The following is an 18,961-nucleotide window of genomic DNA, read 5'->3' as shown; positions in this document are numbered from 1 at the left end:
AGCTCACCTCGCCCTCCCAAGTCAGGTCTAGCAGGTGAATTTTGTTGGACGCAAAGAGAGCAGCCCTGAGCCCACTGTGGATGTAATTAAACCACTGTTCAAGTACCCAGTAAGGTGCAGTGGGAGATCAGAGCATGAGAGATCACGAGGGCAGAGCAGAGAAGAAGATGGATGGGGATGAGAGATCCAGGAGCCTGAGAGGATACCAGGGAAGACAGAAGGATCTGTCTCCAGGGCTGGAGCCCACCACCAAGGACAGACCCTACAAGCCATGGTGGTGGGAACCCCTTTTCTGTGCTTCTAGCAATTTCTCTTGGCTTTTCCTACTTTTCTGTTTCTCTTCTTTCCCTCCTCTCTTTTTGTTTTAGAAAATAAAGTTGAATTATTGTTTTGGAATCCAACATCTGGCTTCGTTTGTGCCAGGAATTTTCAAACTTAACTCCTCTCTGCGTTTTTTGGACCGAGGCAAACTTCGCCTCTCTGCACCAAGTGGGTTGGAACAATCACCTGAACTGTCTTGAATCTTTAGTTTTCTCCTCTGTTAATAAGTGAGGGTCGTGAAGATATGCTGGAGCCCACCACAAGTCCTGAAAAATGGTCAGTTCGTATTCTGGGCTTCCTAAAAATCTTATTGTGAAAATAAGATTCTGGGCTTCCTAAAAATCTTATTGTGAAACTTAAATTTCAGTCTAAATTAATAGTGTATTTTGAGATATTTCTGTCTGAGAACATTTAAGCATGTTTTATTTTTGTAAGAATTAATATCTGTGATTGTTATAAATCGTGTTTTCTTATTAAATGTAATGTGTTGTACAGTTGTGATTTAAGCAAGGATTGTTCAAAAAAAAGTGCTGAGTTAGAAGTGGACCTTGAAAGCAGTTAATTTTTTTTTAATGTATTTTTGTTCTGACGGGTTTCAATCTGATTGTGTCACTGCCTTGACCTGTGAGGGGTTATTTCAAGGTCTAATCACTGAATTAGAGCAGGGGTTTGATGTATGGCTGTGCAGAAACTGCTGGACCCTTGCAGTGCTGAGAGAAGTAAATATTATGCACATGGAGTAACTATTATTGGTGTTCTCACCCAATAAATGAGACCTGGCAGAGAATCATTCCTGAGAGGGCTGATAATGTGCCAAGTTTGAACTTCAGACGGAAACTGGAGTTATTAAATTGCAAGAGTGTTTGCAAATATTTCCTGAACTGGGAAGTTTTATCATCGTTGTAACAATGTAAACATCTGACAGGACTGTAATTATCTCATATTCACATGGACACTTTGTGTGTGTGGAATCAGCCTGACACATTGGAACCCAAAACAAACCTGTGTGTGAGACCAGATGTCTAAAATAGCTTCTGTCAACAGAATTGGGGTTGTGGAAGATTGGGGACTTAGTTGTCAGTGGGTGATGTGGCAGAGTTTTAGGCTTGTGCTAATTGATGTCTCATGTGTTTCTAGAGTATTGTTAAGCCATTTCTTTGAGACAGGTGAGGTGGCAGAGCCAGGTGTGTCCAGCTCCACCTCCTGCTCAGAGCCGGTCTGGTGAGAGGAGGATCCTCAGGGAGCCTTGGCCGGGGGTGTGGGGACTGTGCTGGGGTGGCAGTGGCACAAGGAGCCTCTACTGCAGTGTTTGACCATCCTCCTTGTGACATGGGAAGGATTTATTACCTTAGAGCAAGGTTTGCCTTGTTCCTGCTTGTACTGGCAGTGCTTTTGTGGAGCACCCCTGTGAAGAGCCTGCTCTGCCTCCCTGGCCTCAGGTGCTCAGTGCTGAGGGCTCTCCTCGTGGGTGTTGTGCTCCAGCCCTGATCATTGTGGTCACCAGTGCTGGCCCTGCCCCAGTTTGTCAGTCTGTCCTGTACTGGGGAGTCCTGTACTGGCCCAGTATCCCGGGGTTGCATCCAGGGTGCTGAGCAAGGGGAAGGATGGATGCCCTGCCCCTGCAGCCTGGGACACGTGGGGCTGTTGTGCTGAAGGATGTGCTGTTGGCTCCTGTTCAACTTGTTGTCCAGAACATACTTTAAACATTGGATTTTAGGGTATTAAATGAGGTCAAAGTTACTTTTTTATGCTCTTGGATGTTATGAAGCAGCTAAAGAATTGATAAAGGTTTTTGTGTTACTGTCCAGAGCTGATGTTGAAGGAGTTGGATCTTGTGAAAATAGGAATTTTAGTATGTAAGTGGAGATATTTAGGAATGCAAGTGTTTGGGTTCAACATTTGAATAAATTTTTAATGTATAAGTGTGAACTGCTGGAAAGTCTCTCTGTGATATCTCAGTGATGGAGGGGATCCAGTGGTGAGCAGTGGGTGCTACTGAGGTGCAAAGTGATTTTTGCAGTGTCTTATCCCTGGATCACCTACACTGTGTGCATTCCGTGCCCTCCCACATTCAGATCCATAATCTCATCACATCCATATGATCCTCATTCAGATCAATAACTCTCTTGGAGCTAAAACTTCAGTGCCTTTACTTTCCATTATTGCTTTTTGTTCTCTCTTAGGTTTAAGTGGTGTTTGGTTGGGCTGTGATGTATTTTAAGTTGACTGAAGTCAGCTTGAAGTCAACAAGTGAATGTGGATCCCTCAGTGTGGAACTTCTGATTTTGCTGTAGCTCCTGGAGTGTTTGTAGCCAGTAGATAAGTTTCCAGGGCTCCTTGTGTGTTCCCTTTCCATCCCAGGGCTGGAAGTTCCCAGGCAGCTTCTTTAGTGTCTGTAAATAAAAACTAGAAAACCTGATTCAGAGCATGGTAGTACCTGTGTTTGGTGGGGAAACATTAATTTTTAGTGGCTCAGGAAGCCTTGCTGTTCTAGAGCTGGTTCCTGGAACATCTGAGGAAATTCTAGAAGGGCGAGTGGGGAGCAAGGAAGAGTCAGAAAGTTCCACTTTTTTTCTTGAGCAGTAGTAGTGGGTATGAGTTGAACACACAGTTTCTGACTGGGCAGAATGTGTTTTGCCCAACAAAGATGGACTGGGGGGCACATTTCAACTGAGGTTAAAAGTGCCAGGGCCTGAATTCCTGAATATGGAGCTGGAAGTGGGTACAGCAGCCAAAGACTGGGCATGAGCTTTCTCTGCAGAGTGCCTCTGGTTTGATCCTACAAGGCTGGAAGTGCAGAGAATCAATCTTTCCCCTTCCATCTCTGTAGCTCTCAAGCATCCTTAAAATTTGTGAGTATTTTAGTGTAGTTGGGACTAATATGTCAGCCTGTAGAAATGAATTCTGAGCAGGTTCTGAATAATTTTCCTGCTGAAACTAGTTCAAGATGAAACCTGTTGAAAAAACTACCTGTTCTGAGCTGCATGCAAATAGCCCCCAGAGGAGCATAGTTAGCCTTGAGGAATTTTAAACATAAATATGTACAAGATATTCTCAGAGTTATGAGTTGCAGTTAATAAGAGTGTTTGTGTTGCAGCTTGAGTCGGGAGCAGTAGATCAAAAGCATCCTCCATTTGAAATCTGAAGTTCTTTGCAGTGTTCCATTGTGATTTGCTGCTGGATTATGATGCAGGGTTTTTTAGCAGCCTTTCTGTTTTCATGGAAACAAAACTACCTTTTATCCTCAAATTACTTCAGTTTCGTGCTCTCTGCCATGCTTTGATGTCTGTGGTCTAGTTTAGCGTGCTTTATCTAAATCATAAGCAGTTAAAAGGATTACAGAGATGCTGCTCTCATTAGTGTTCTTAAAGGCTTTGACAAATAAGAGGATCTGATGTGCAATGTAAGGAGATGTGAGTGTAGCAGTTGTATAACTAACAGTGCAACATGTGTAGGAAAATTTGGGTCCTTGCATCTCTTTGCTCTGACAAAACCCTTCTCCTTTGTGTTGGTTTTCAGCTCAAAAGAGCGTCCCAGGTGAATGGCTCTGTCTGACCCTGTCAGGAGACTCCATATGAGTCTTCCAAGGAATCTGGGAGTCTTTTCTCCCTTATTCCAGGCTGTGGGAGCTCTGCTAGGGAGGGAATGGCTCATGATGTGAGAAGGTGAAACCCATCTCCCTCTGAGTGGGGTTGGCAATGCAAGGCAGGGTTTTCCTGCCTGCTGGACTCTCAATCCAAAGTTCCAGGTAAGAAGCTCTTCCTGCTTCTCACTTAAATCAGCTTTAGGAAACTCCATTTAGGCTGTGTGTTGTGTTTGTAGCAGCAGACGGGGGATAGGAAACATGTATGTTTGCAAATATTTTTGCTGTTCTGGAGCAAATTGAGAAGAAGCAGAGCTCGTTCTGAACCTCATCATGAACTGGGTACATGATGTAATTTATTTCCCACAGGGAATGGCAAGGAGGGCAAAATTTGGTACACAGAGCTGTGTATGTGGAGTGCTGTGGAAGAGAGGTGATAAATATTTGTGCTCATGGTTGTTACAGGTCTGACACACCATTGTGAGGTGTGTGATAGAAACAAGTGGAAAACCCAGCAGTGTCAGTCCTGTTAAATACAGTGTAAGGAGCTTGGAAACCCACTCCTGTTACCTGCAGCTCCTGTAAAGTAGTTCATCATTTCCTGTTCCCTCTTAGATCCAAAGGATGATTGTTCTTGCATCTCTTCATGGAAGTGTTGATATTCCCAGGAGCACCTGGTGAAGTTCAGGGGGTGCTTTATTGTTCTTTTTTCAGCACCTGATGTATAACTGTGTTCCTGCAGTTAATGCTGAGGGCAGTATGTTGGTGACAGTGTAAGTGAGAGAGGAACTGCTGTACAGAGTTGTTTTAGACCCCCAGTGCAGAGTTTCACGTGGTGTGGTCAGGACTTCCTGAAAGAAACTTCCCTTTTCTCAGCTCTTCACTCCAGTGCTGCTCTTGACCTCTGGAGCATCGATTTGTGGCTTCAAAGGAATATGAAACATCTGGGAGGACACTGGAAATCTTGGTGGTAATAAGTAGGATTGGGAGGAGATCATAAATTAGTCTGACCTTCATAATTTATATGAATGTGTCTAATTCTAATTCAACTGTAATTTAGGGAAAAAAAATTGATCTTTTACCAGTAGTTTTGCTGTGTGCTGATGTGTTCCTTGGAAGGGGTTACATGACTTTTTGGGAAGCAGAGTTACAGTGGAAATGTGTGTACCAGGACTAATGTGTTTGATTTGTTTGATGCAGAAAAACAATGTAGTAAGTTCTGCTGGGGTATAAAAAGGATGATATAAAAGGATGATACTTTAACCTTTACTTTTGTTTTCTTACATAAGAATTTTTTTAATTGAAACTGGTAGTGAAACCTTGTTTTTCTCATAGGTTATATAAACATTTGACCCTTAGTTTGTCCTAAAACACATTCTTACTAAATTTTACAATAAACTTTGTTAGCTTGTAAATTATCTCAAGTTTTGACAACTAAGGATTTTATTCTTTTATGTCAGTATTATTTCAGCATGATTTTGTCTACTTTTCCCTCTCCCCTCACAAAATCAGCCACATCTGTATCTTTTCAGTACTGCAGTTCAGTTTCTAGTACAAATGGTGCTGCAGTAATTTGTTTTATATTAGATTAAAAGACCAGGATATGAGATGTTTAGTGGCTCATATATTATTGGCAAGCTCCTGTTGGAAGTAATGGATGTTGAGATGTGAAAAAGAAGTGTAATGTGCTAAATGAGAATGGCAAGGCCTTGTTGTCTCCTGAGGTATGTGCAGAACACGGGGGGCACCTTGTATGTGACTTGTGTTTGAATGTGGAGGTGCCAAAATTGGGTGTTTGACTGTGAGAGCAGGGTCTGGGACTTCCCATTCCTTGTGTCCTCCCTGACAGAAGCAGTGGGCAAGGTGGAATTACCCATGGTCAGAATCCAGCCCATGGGCTGTCAGTTGTATCAAAAGGCTTGATTTTATTCCATCTTTCATTAATTTGTCTACTTTAAAACCAACCCATAACTTGCCTTGCAGGAAGAGCTTTGCATCTGTGGAATTTGACTTGTTGTTGTGTGAAGATTATAGATCTTGGGCTTGCTCTGTTTTGTTGTTTTCTTACAATATTTCGTGTCTTTGACCCAAGACAGCACTAAAATAATGTTTAGTTGTGATCTGGTTGAGATGGAGCAGTTTTAATGGTCAATATCTGAAATTTTTGTTCTGTGAGTATATATACATCAGCTCCTAGATGGCTTTCATCCAGTATTTCCTAAAGGATTTTGTCTCTCAGTAGTAAAAAAACCTCAAGGTTCTTCTTCATTGTGTATGTGAAAGCTTTTGTACATGTAGGTGCTGCAGTACTGGTTATTTTTCACACCCTGCTCTTGAGATGTGTTTGGTTTGATGAGACAGGGAATTTTTAGTTGGATTATTGTTGCTCTGCAGTGAATCTTCTGTGTTCTGAAGCCATCATTAATTTTAGCACTTGAAGAAATGAATGCTACTTCACTACTAATGTAATTAATCTCTCTGAAATAAGTCCTGCTGTCCTAATTGAATATCCACAAAGGAGTTGAGTGTCATTTAATTACACTTCTCAAAGTTGTTTCGGGTGTTTCAGTGTATAAAAGTACCCAATGGCTTGAAAAGCTTCTCCTTGAGAGCTATATTCTCAATAAATTGTATAGGAATTTGATTTAAGATCAAATGACACTTCTGTGAAGAAAGTACGAACCATTACCTTAGTGATAAATAGGTTTTCAAACCTTCATGTAGGTTGTTCATAGACATCTTTAAATATCAGTTTGGTTCATGTAGTAACTTTTTTGCAGCTCTGCTGAGGACATAAAACTAATTTAGTGATCACAGAGGATAACAAAGCAAAGTAGTAGAACTTTATTACTGCATCTGCCTCCCTGACCTCATGGAAATAGGTTTTATTAGAAATCTTCCTCTGTCATATCTGGGAGAACACTGAGATACACAACTGCCATGGCATTTTCAGGGACATCACTAGGTCACTCCAGTCTCTGGGCACACCCCTCTTAATGCTTGTCTTGAGAAGGGATGGACCACATTAACCAAAATGTTAATTATTTGTTATAACAAATAATTAACAAGTGTTAGTTTTGCAATCTAAATGAAATATTTGCCTTGGGGAGAACAAATGGCTGAAAACGTGCACTTTTGGGGGGGAAGAAGTAAATAGGAAAAACTGAGTGTGATGTCAGGATCATCACAGCTTCATTCTGGGTGAGGGATCCTTTCCTGAAGAGGGGTGTGGGTTTTGTTGGGGGGTGTTTTTTGGGGGTGAAATCTGTTCGTTTACTCAGGTGAGGGGATCAGTCTGAGGGGTTTTGTGTTTGTTGCTGTCCCTGTCCTGAGCTGTGCTCCTGTGTTGCAGTGGGGGTGATCCGGTGCCCGATCTGCCGCCAGGAGTGCCGGCAGATTGACCTGGTGGACAACTACTTTGTGAAGGACACCTCGGAGACCCCGAGCAGCTCTGATGAGAAATCAGAGCAGGTAAGGACTGGCCTTGCCCCAGATTCCCATTTTATTTCTGTGCCTGTTAGTGCTTCCCAGGACAATCATAGAATCACAGAATCAGCTGGGTTGGAAGGGACCTCCGAGATCATCAAGTCCAACCCTTGATCCGACCCCGCTGTGGTTCCCAGCCCATGGCACTGATGCCACATCCAGTCTCTTCTTGAAAACCTCCAGGGATGGAGAATCCACCCCTTCCCTGGGCAGCCCATTCCAATGGCTGAGCACCCTCTCTGGAAAGAAATTCTTCCTAATATCCAACCTAAACCTCCCCTGGCACAGCTCAAGACCCAGCCCTCTTGTCTTGCTGATGGTTGCCTGGGAAAAGAGACCAACCTCCCCTGGCTCCCCCCTCCTGTCAGGGAGTTGTAGAGAGTGAGGAGGTCTCCCCTGAGCCTCCTCTTCTCCAGGCTGAACAGCCCCAGCTCCCTCAGCCTCTCCTCACAGCACTTGTGCTCCAGTCCCTTCCCCAGCCTCGTTGCTCTCCTCTGGACCTGCTCCAGGACCTCAGTGTCCTTCCTGAGCTGAGGGCCCAGAACTGGACACAGCACTCCAGGGGTGGCCTCACCAGTGCTGAGTCCAGGGGCAGAATCACTTCCCTGGACCTATTGGCCACCCTGTTCCTGAGCCAGGCCAGGATCCATTTGCCTTCTTGTCCCCCTGGGCACACTCTGGCTCCTGTTCAGCTCCCTGTCCATCCAAACTCCCAGCTCCCTTCCTGCCTGGCTGCTCTCCAGCCCCTCTGTCCCAGCCCATGGGGCTAAAGTGGCCCGTTGTGGCCAAAGTGCAGGACCCGGCCCTTGGCCTGGTTGAACCTCATCCCTTTGGAATCAGCCCAACTGTCCAACCTGTCCAGGTCCCTCTGCAGAGCCCAGTGACTGTGTCCCTTCACAGGTGTGCACGAGCTGTGAGGACAACGCCAGTGCCGTTGGGTTCTGTGTGGAGTGTGGGGAGTGGCTGTGCAAGACCTGCATAGAAGCTCACCAGCGAGTGAAGTTCACTAAAGATCACATGATCAGGAAAAAAGAGGATGTGTCTTCAGGTGAGTGTTTGGGTTTCACTTTGTCCTGCCCATATTAACAGTGTTTTCTCTTTGGCCCACGTGATAAAAGAGAGGGAGGAGGATTTAGCTAACAGCCAGCTCTGTGTGGCTTTCCCCAAGGACTTGGAAAAGTTTACCAGTGCAAAATTAGTAGCTCTAAAACCTAAATTTTTAACTGAGTTATTCGTTCATACTTTGTACAGTTTCATGTCCAGTGGACAAAATGCTTTTAAGTGTAGAAGCCAAGAGTGTGCAGCCTTTGGAAAGGATTTAGATCCATTCTTAATAATCCTGTTTAGTAGAACAAGTAACTAAATGAAAGGGTTGGAATCTGGAGAGCACTGACATATTGATAATCCCATCCATTGGCAAGGAAATTAAATTACATGTTTTGCTGTATTTTGTTCTAAGGAGCAATTATAGTTCTCCCAGTAGACAAGTATATACAGATAAGCTGAGAGTCATATTCAGTATGATACTGTTGTATTGATATTGCTGAGTAAATGTGGAATTTGAGTTTATTTTAGGTTTAATCTCTCAGTTAGGAAAATTTAACATGTGAAGTGTGTGTAGGATTTGTTTAGACATCCAGCTTTATTAGAGGTTAATTCTTAAATTATTGTTTGATTATATATAACTCGTAGCCTATTAAGGGAATGTAGAAAATGTTGTCAAAACAGGTCCAGGGTATCTGGATTTTAACTTAGAAAATTTGATTTGTAAATGGGTTAAAAGTTCTGATTCAAAGACCTGTATGTTCTCCCTAATCTGGATGTATATGAGGAATGATCATATTGAGGAAGAGAGATCTTTTGACTTTGCTCTCTCTCCATTTAAAATTAATTAAGATCTTCATGATTATTTTTTGTATCCTTTCACAGGAGCAAACACTGCTTTTCTTTCTGCCAACACTTGTCAAAATGTTATTAATAGTTAAAAACTTTGCTGTTGAGCTTAGTTCTTTTAGACAAGGAACTTATTTCCCTTGCTCTAGCAAATAAACTTCACTTTTGGAGAGGTTTCTCTGTATGTCTTAATGAATATTTTTTTAAAGGAAATATTACCCATTTAAGCTTAAATTTATTAAATCTCTAGATGAGAAGCCCTTAAATTAAATCAAAGTACAGGACCAGGCAAAGAATTACTGATGTTTTTCCAAGGAGTGCTAAATTGTGACTGTTAAGGTGATATTATAGCTCAACTTTCCCTTTGATAACCTGACTGGGAAGGTGCTGAAAATGACTTCCAATAAAATAAACTTTCCATCAGAAATTCTGTTTATCATGGTTGTGTCGAAGGGCTGGTTGTTATTTTTTTATTCTTCTTAGACTCAAAATTGTGCCCTGGAGACTTTAAATTTTTCTTAATGAGTGTCAACTGTAGATTCATCAGCTCTCTTTCTTCACAATAATTTGCATGATATAACAAGCTTCAGAAACATTGGAGACTGAGGAAGACATCCATGTTTTAAACCCTACCTGCTGCATCTTCCCAGGGCTGCTTTCCTCTTTGCTAAGCTCAAAATATCTTTAGAAAACCGTGCAGCCCTTTTTAGTAAACTCAGGACTATTTTTGGACATTGTTATTTGCTGAAGTGGAAAATTTAAGCAATTTAGGTGGGGTTTAAGTAACTCCTGACAGACAGTGTTTGCTTTGCAGTTACCTCTTGGTTGTGTTTGACTTAATGGGGTGTGTTAAGGTTTTGAAGGGATAACTTAGAAAACATATGGGTGTTTGACAGCATAAAGATTTGAGAGTTTGATCCGTCCTTGAGTGTGCCAGAGCTGAAATCCCATGGAATTAAATCTTTAACCACATGTACACCTGGTGTTTGTGTGCAGTTTTCCATTCTTACAGGTGTCAGTGTCTTTTGGGTGCTTGGGAGAGGAATTCCTTCTTCTCCTTGAATAAAGTGGAAGCAACTATAAACCACTGGCACTGTAAATCATGAAATCATTAAGATTGGAAAAGACCTCAAAAGTCCTAATGTATTCACAGTAATTTTAGGGTGAGAACAGGTCTGGAGTTGTCTTTGTACGTTTGTGGTTGTTACTTAGCTTGGAATTTAGTTGTTTTGCCCTTCAGATTGTCCAGATTTTATTTTAAAATACACAAATGGTTTATTTTTAAAAACAGAGGCCGTGGGAGCATCTGGTCAACGTCCTGTTTTCTGTCCTGTGCACAAACAAGAGCAGTTAAAGCTTTTCTGTGAAACCTGTGACAGGCTGACGTGCAGAGACTGTCAGTTACTGGAGCACAAAGAACACAGGTACAGATATTCCCATGTCTTAATTCCTGTGGTGTGCTGTCCCAGAGGATGGAATGGCACTGATGGAAACCAGCTGTGTCATAAATCCTGTTGCATTTCCTCTTTGTTGGACTGAAGTGATCACTTCCAGGGGAAAATGTGTGGAGTGTGACTTGAAGTGATCAGCTGGTTGAGCTTTGTCAAGTCTCTTAAGATCAGATTCAAACCAACCCGGGCTGAGGAGATGTGGTGTGGTTAAGGTGTGAACTTTCCCAGTGCTGTCACTCTGTTCAGGACTTGAATGGAAATTCCTGCAGCCCTGAGCACCTGGTGCTGTAAAGAAGCAGCAGTGATACAGTGAGTCATGGGTGAGGTCATTTTCTGAAAGGGCACATTTTATTGTGCAATAGTCTTTCAGTGCAGGGGAATTTCGTAAAGGAAAGTCTAAATTTCCCCCTCATAGATGAATATATTCTTTTATTACAGAAGGGAAAAATGGTTTGCTTTCAGTTGGTTGAAAGTTGTTGCCTCATTCCAGATGAAAAGAAATGCTGAGTCTTGGCTCTTTGCTGCCCAAAAAAGTTGGAACCTCTTAAGATACAGTAAAACTTCCTGCTCTTTAGGAGCTCTCTCCTACAGTTGTTTGAATGTCTGAACAAGTATTTGTCAGTGTTATAATAAAGAATCTAGAGATAAATATGTATTTATCAGCCACTGCACCACTGCTTTTTCTAGTCAGGCTACAAGTGACTCTTCTCTGTAAAGGTGCAACACTGAATTTAGTGTTGTTTTTCCCAGAGTAGTTGATTATTCTCAGACTGCTACAGCAACCTGTGGAGAACTTTTACTTTTGAAATTAATATTACTAAAATATTAACAACCTGAAATGTTCCTGCTTTATTCTTTCACAGGCTTGATCCTAAATATCCTGGAAGACACCCTTGTCACAAAGTGTGATTTTCTGGGATATGTTCACTAACTTGTTCTAGGTGGTTTCTTTGCATCTGTTTTGTGCATGTTGCTAATGGATTAACAGATGGATCTTGTTCTTCTTACCTGTTTATGTGATCCTTTAATGTGTGATTAAGTGATCAGTGCACTTTCCTCATCAAACTGAGGTTCCTGGTATCTCCTTGAGCTGCTGTTCCATAGCCTGCTATCCTGGGAAATGATGCAGTGCATCCCTGTGTGGTTGGAATTGTTGTTTCCCACAGAGGTTCAGTTTTATGGACACCAGAAAAGGATTTTATCAGCACTTAAACATTTTTCACACTGATCAGCATATGCAGGGTCTGATTTTTCTGTGTGTTTTGTCATATTTTTTGAAAATGTTACAGTTTTACACCTGAATTGGGAACCCTTGGTTTCAGCCTTGGTAATTGGTGTCTTCTCTTGTGTGTTCAAAAGGTACCAGTTTCTGGAAGAAGCTTTTCAGAACCAGAAGGGTGCAATTGAAAATCTTTTGGCCAAACTTCTTGAGAAGAAGAATTATGTAAATTTTGCAGCTGCCCAAGTTCAGAATAGGTAAGTTCCTCAAAAGGATTAACTATTACTTTACCTGAATCACAGCAAGATGAGTGATGGGATTGGAATAACACATTTGAGTTGATTCTGTGTCTTTAGTTATATTGGACTTAATTTTCATAATGTTTGTTTTCCTCTACAAGTTGTTAAAAGAAACAAATATCAAAGGTTGTGTCTTCTGTGGCAACTTTGAGTAGAACCAGAGATGTGACACATTTATTACACTTTGGGGAGGGGGGAGAATAAAAAAGGCAAGGAAACCCATCTTATGGTGTCTACTTCAGTCAGCTCTAGGTGACAGAAGGGTTGAAATATTGCAATATTTTTATGTTTCAGATGAATGCCTCTGATAACTGTGTACCAAAACTTGGTTTGACTTTGAATAGGAAATTGTGGTTGTTTGTGGGGTTTTGTTTGAGGTTTTTTAGGCAGCTTAACTTAAGATTTCCAGGGTTTGCTTAAATTCAACGTCATGTTAAATAGTGAATATAGAGACAGAGCACGTGATCTCTGCTGGCTTTTCCCCCACTTGGGTGACGTGGTTGTGCTGCAGCTCAGGGAATTCCACTGTGATTCTCGGTGGTTTTCTGAGCCTTCTGCAACTTTCAGGTCATTTGCAAAATGACACATCCTCTGGAGGTGGAAAGTACAGAAGGACCACAGCTTTAAGGAGAAGTTGTGATGCAAATTTTTAACTCCTTGTGGTACCATGTACATTAAAAAAAAGTGTAAGGGAAGGAGAACATATGACAGAGGCAAATGTATGATGATGGAAGCAATAAATGTTGAAATTTTTATGTGCTGATTTCTATGGAAGTCTTTGCACTGTCTGACCAAATATTTCTCTCTCTCTCTTTTTTTTTTTTTAATTAGGATAAAAGAAGTAAATGAAACGAACAAACGAGTGGAACAGGAAATCAAAGTGGCAATATTCACCCTCATCAATGAAATCAATAAAAAGGGAAAATCTCTCTTACAGCACCTCGAGGTACAGTTAAGAGAACAAGGAATGTTCAGTTTCCAGTCCCCTCTTAAGAACCCACATGTTTGAAAACGGTTTGTTTGTTGTGACTGCAGGTGTTGTAATACTAATATTGCCTCTGAGTAGTGTATTGGAGTTAAATCTCTTGTTTATCCTTTCATAAGAGCCTGTGGCTCCTTTAGTGTCTGTGCCTCATATTCAAAATCAGGCTCATTGTAAAGGAGTGTGTGAAAATCTCCTTTTCATGTTCTCTTTGCCATATTTCTATATTATTGTGTAACTCTAAGGTGTGTGTAATGTAACCTTTTCCTCAAATAGGTTTTTTAAGGTTCATGTAAGAATAGACACAGCAGTCTTATGTATTTTTACATGAAGGTGTAAAGCTGGTATTTAAAGTTACAGAGATTGGAATAAAGGAGACAAAGACTTCAGGCATCCTTTCCAGATAGCACATCCTGAATAATATTTATATTCTGACTTACATTTTCATGGATTTTAATAAAACTTATTATTACTTCCTTTGTCTGAGAGGAAATCCATCATAAGAAGATAGTTAATTGCATATGGCCAGTCTGCCATGATGAAAAATTTAAGATCAAGTGAATTACAATAGATTTTTTTCTGGTTAAAGAACAATTATGTGGCAAGGAAATGGAATATTCCTGGAAGAAAAAAAATAATTTGATCATGAGTAAAAGAAATAATTTAAAATTACATGAATTTTGGCTTTTCTTGATTACTTAATGTTTGTTACAAGCTATAAAATTGCTCCCTCAGTTCTTTACTGTGTTGCTGTGCCTTGGAAGAAATAGAGGGAGAAACTGGTCTTGTTTTATTTGTTGATAATTTTCTGGGATAAAGCAGAGGCTCTTCTCTGAGCCCACAGTCATCCCTGCAATTTGATACCTCTGGGAAGAATGGTGGAAGGGAATATTAGAGAATTATTGATGGTTCCAGCACTCTGAGAGTGAGCATCAGTAAAAGCTGCGTTGCTTGGGACATTTTCCTTTTGCTCCAAGAACTGGAATAGCCGTTTGCATTTTCCTCCTGAACCCGAAACCCCCCCGTTGTAATAAAGTTTTTGTTTCTTTGTAGAATGTGACAAAGGAGAGACAGATGAAGTTAATCCAGCAGCAGAATGACATCACTGGTCTGTCCAGACAAGTGAAGCACGTGATGAACTTCACGAACTGGGCGATCGCGAGCGGCAGCAGCACCGCTCTGCTCTACAGCAAACGGCTGGTGAGGGCACCCTCTGGCTGTCCTCTGGGATCTCCTGAGCTGGAAGGGATCACAGGATCATCCAGTCCACCCCTGGCCCCGCACAGGACACCCCAAAATCTCACCCTGTTCCTGAGAGCGTTGTCCAAATGCTCCTGGAGCTCTGGCAGCCTTGGGGCTGTGCCCACTGCCCTGGGGAGTCTGTTCAGTGCCCCACCACCCTCTGGGGGAAGGACCTTTCCTAATATCCAACCTAAACCTCTCCTGACACAGCTCCAGCCATTCCCTTGAGACCTGTCAATAGTCACAGAGAGCAGAAATTGGAACTGTCCCTCACGAGGAAGCTCTAGACCCTGATGAGCTCTGACCTCGGGCTCCTCTTCTCCAGATGAACAGACCAAGTGACCTCAGCCACTCCTTGTGTGGCTGTGCAGACTGGACTGTACAGTTCAGAGAATGATTAGTCAAAAGAATTTCGAAGTATTGTTGCAGCTTCACTAGATCATATCCAAGGAAGAGGCAATGAGTTGTTCGTGTGTCATTTAATAAACTAAAACCCCCCTTCTGTAACAATGGGATAGATTTCCCAACTTGAACACTACTTTTCATTTGTGAATTAAAGATTTAGGGGTATTACTGTAGAAGGAATGGGGTCAAGCTCTGTAAAGACACCTCAGTGTTTCACTTGAGTCATTGCATTACTATTATGATGTAAGAGTGCTACTCTTTAATCCTTGGAGTAAAAAGTGAGTTGTACAGCGGATGATTTTCCTGGTGAATTGAGAACTTTCCAGGCTGTGAACCAAACTTGCTGTTGCCAGTCCTTGCTGGTGTTTCACAGCCTAAACTCTCTAGGCAAAAGCACACTTCTTACTTCTCTGTCTTTATTTCTTTGTCACCAACAGTGTGTTTTTGCTTTCCATCAGATAACATTCCAGTTACGGCACATTCTGAAGGCCCGCTGTGATCCCGTCCCAGCTGCCAACGGAGCAATACGTTTCCATTGTGACCCCACCTTCTGGGCCAAGAATGTTGTCAATTTAGGTGAGAAAACTGTCTGTGTTTGTTCTGTGTTACTTGAAAAACTCAGTTGAGTTGGGGATGTTCATCCACCATGGGTAGTTGGAGTACAGTACATCTGTTAATGCAGGAGACCAAAACTCTTGACATAACCCATCCAGTCCTGATGATCCTCTTTATCTGCTCTGTTCTTTCTAGTAGCAAAGCTTTCTCAAAGGGTTTTGGGAACCAGTGGGAATGGTTCTAGGAATGGCCCTAATCCTGGAATAGTTTGGGTTGGGAGGGACCTTAAAGCTCATCTCATCCCACCCCCTGCCATGGGCAGGGACACCTTCCACTAGCCCAGGTTGCTCCAAGCCCTGTCCAACCTGGCCTTGGACACTTCCAGGGATGGGGCAGCCACAGCTTCTCTGGGCACCCTGTGCCAGTTCCAGTATATTGAAATATAATCACTTAGACTTTGTAAAGCACAGGTTTTGAGTGAGAGAAGAGGGAGATGAGACCTGTTAGCACCTACCTGTGAACTTCTCTGTTGGGTAAAACTGCAGTAGAAAACCAGATAAAAATACCAGCTTTTGTGTGTACTTGCTGCTTGCTCTGAGTCCACTATCCAGGTTGTGGTGTTCCTGTCTTCAGTCAAGGAGGTTCATTCCCCAGGGCAGGCAGAGAAGGAAACAGGAAACTCTCTATAAAATGGGGCATGCAGATCCCAAGGAGTACATGTTAACAGTCAAAAATAACATTTTTGCCTTTTCCCTTTAGAGAGGTAACATGGTCCCACCACATTTTAGGAAGGCAGGGCTTGCTTGTAGCAGTTTTATGTAACCTGTTCTTAGTCACTCAGTTGTGGGACACTCTTCACTGTCTCCCAAATATCTCTTCCTAGGCTTTGCTTCCTTAGATATAGAAACTTTATGCTCAAAAAATTTTTTTCTCATCTTTTTTGTGGTGAACACAGAGCAGTCATCTCTACCTGTCTTGGCTTTTAAGACTATGCAGTTCCAGTTCTTTCACTCTTTCCTCACAAATCACGTTTTTAATTTTGCAATTTCTTCTTGTAGTCTGAGTTCTCGTTTTGTTTCTGTCACATATGGTTATAGAGACTTAAAAAGGAAATTTCAAGCTTGAATTGCTTTTTTACTGCCACTGAGGAAACTGCAGTAGAAACATCTGAATGTTCTGCATTTATTGGATGATGATGGAGTTTTAAGTGTTTCCTTTTTTTTTTTTTTTTGGTTGGTTTTGTTTAGGTAACCTTGTCATTGAAAATAAACCAGCCCCTAGTTACACTCCTAATGTAGTGGTTGGGCAAACCCCTCCAGCAACAAACCACATCAACAAAGCTCCAGGACAGATCAATCTTGCACAGCTTCGACTCCAGCACATGCAGCAGCAAGTTTATGCCCAAAAACACCAGCAGCTGCAGCAGATGAGGATGGCACAACCATCATCTGCATCCGTGCCCAGGCAGAGCAGCCAACAAGTCCTCCAGCAGCAGGTAAGTGTCTTTTGTGTTGTTATTTCACTCAAAATTGCCCTGTCAAATATAAACTTAGAAAGCAGTTTATAAACTAAAATCTTTTGAAATTTGACATCCTTTAATGTGATGGCTCTTGGCTTTGCTTGATGTTATGTTACTCGTAATCCTACTACTGTGGGAAGAGATTGGCTTCTTTTCTCCCTGTTGAAAGCAAAAATTTTAAAAAACCCAAACCCTTGCAGCCTCCCAGGTTGATCAGCATGCAGACCATGCAGAGGGGTAACATGAACTGTGGGGCTTTCCAAGCACATCAGATGAGAATGGCTCAGAATGCTGCTCGTATTCCAGGAATCCCACGCCACAATGGACCTCAATACTCCATGATGCAACCTCACCTTCAAAGACAAGTATATCCTGTGTACACGCTTCATTTGTGCCATTGTGCCAGACTTTCATTCCAGTAGATGGTACCTCCAGCTGTAAATGTGTCTCTCTGTCACCCCTGTAACTCCCAGCCACACACGTTGATATGCTCTGCCATTGCACGGTGACATTTCTGTACTGTCAGGTGACATTTGGTGCTGAAACCTTAAAAATGAAATGTAATATTTGTATTGCTTTTTTAGTTCTGGGAAGCAGAACGTTTCCTTTGGCACTTTTCAGTGGCATTCAGCTTTTGGGTTTCCGTAGAGAATGCTGAGGAATAGCAAAGTTCAAAGTGGTGTAGCTGAGGGGTTTTTATTGAACTAAATTCTAAAGTGGTTTTAAATTCAAACCTGAAGCATGATGCAGAGCTCTGTATGCCATTAAGAATAAAAATTATTGATAATGAATGTTAATGTGACTAAGAAATCAAAAGTGAGTTTATATTACTTGAAACAGTCGCTTTTTTCTTAAAATTTATAGAGAGATGTATGAACTCTAAAGTTGTCTTTGGAGGAAGTAATTGCCTTAAAAAAAAAGAAAAAATGTTTTGGTGGAAGATGTGCTGTATATTTAAATGTCTAGGCACATAAGGTGTATTTTTCTTTCCAAGTGAAGAGAAACAGCAGTTGCTTTGCATTCAGTGCTGTCAGGTGACGGTGATAGATGGGAGCTGGTGTGGTTTTGGTCGAGGTCTGTCACACAGTGCATGTGTTGCAGTGTCCCTGCAGTGCCTGCCCTGTCTGTAACACAGCCCTGCTCTCTGCTCTCTCCCTGCAGCACTCGAACCCTGGGCATGCTGGGCCTTTTCCAGTGGTTTCTGTGCACAACACCACAATAAACCCCACCAGCCCCACCACAGCAACCATGGCCAGTGCAAACAGGGGGCCCACGAGTCCGTCCGTCTCGGCCATCGAGCTCATCCCCTCCGTGACAAACCCAGAGAACCTGCCTTCCCTGCCAGATATCCCACCCATCCAGGTCAGTGGTGCTCATCAGGCACTTAGCACTGGAATGATCTGCTTCCCTTTCCATGTATTTTTTTCATTTGGATGCCAGTGTGCGTCTGCGGAATGATACGATTGTCATTTAAAATTTAAATTAAAATCTTCAGCCCTTCACTTGGGCTGTTTTCTCCATGTAGGGTTGAGCTGCTCCACCTGTTAACCTGTAGATTAATCAGTATTTAATGTGTGTCAGATAGTAAAATTGAGACTTTAAATAATCCCAAGTGTTAATTTCCTTTCTTCCACAAGGCCATCCTGTGGGAAGGATATCAGTAGAATAGTTGAATAGTTGTGGAAAATACCACTACAATAGTTAAATAGTTGTGGAAGATATCAGTAGAACAGTTGAATAGTTAAGATATCACTAGAATAGTTGAATGGTTATGGAAGATATCACTAGAATAGTTGAATGGTTATGGAAGATATCACTAGAATAGTTGAATAGTTACATATTTTGAGTGTCTTGAATGGTGATTTATTCAGGGTTAAAATTGCCTGGAGTTTCTCTGTGATATTCCTAAAGGTAGCAGAGGCAGGAAGCACAGAGGGAAGGTTTAACAGATACTGAAATCTGTGTGAAAAGTGAATGGGAGGGAGATTTCCCATCACATTAAGGAC

The 18,961-nt window shown here is 41.9% G+C and overlaps 1 protein-coding gene across 1 annotated transcript in view; it reads left to right on the top strand.

Moving 5' to 3' along the window:
- Nucleotides 1-18,961, top strand: part of TRIM33 (tripartite motif containing 33) — a 36,631-nt gene that overhangs the window by 4,167 nt on the left and 13,503 nt on the right. The window contains exons 2-11 of the mRNA XM_051808539.1: nucleotides 7,257-7,375; nucleotides 8,291-8,438; nucleotides 10,575-10,707; nucleotides 12,094-12,210; nucleotides 13,084-13,198; nucleotides 14,288-14,434; nucleotides 15,340-15,457; nucleotides 16,684-16,931; nucleotides 17,156-17,320; nucleotides 18,117-18,317. Of these exons, the coding sequence (XP_051664499.1) occupies nucleotides 7,257-7,375; nucleotides 8,291-8,438; nucleotides 10,575-10,707; nucleotides 12,094-12,210; nucleotides 13,084-13,198; nucleotides 14,288-14,434; nucleotides 15,340-15,457; nucleotides 16,684-16,931; nucleotides 17,156-17,320; nucleotides 18,117-18,317 (1,511 nt within the window). The remainder of the gene's footprint in view (nucleotides 1-7,256; nucleotides 7,376-8,290; nucleotides 8,439-10,574; nucleotides 10,708-12,093; nucleotides 12,211-13,083; nucleotides 13,199-14,287; nucleotides 14,435-15,339; nucleotides 15,458-16,683; nucleotides 16,932-17,155; nucleotides 17,321-18,116; nucleotides 18,318-18,961) is intronic.

This window comes from Manacus candei, unplaced genomic scaffold (assembly GCF_025592945.1).
Source record: "Manacus candei isolate 608988 ecotype Guabito, Panama unplaced genomic scaffold, ASM2559294v1 h1tg000073l, whole genome shotgun sequence".
Taxonomy (NCBI): Eukaryota; Metazoa; Chordata; class Aves; order Passeriformes; family Pipridae; genus Manacus; species Manacus candei.
This window is presented reverse-complemented; position numbering and strand designations above follow the sequence as displayed.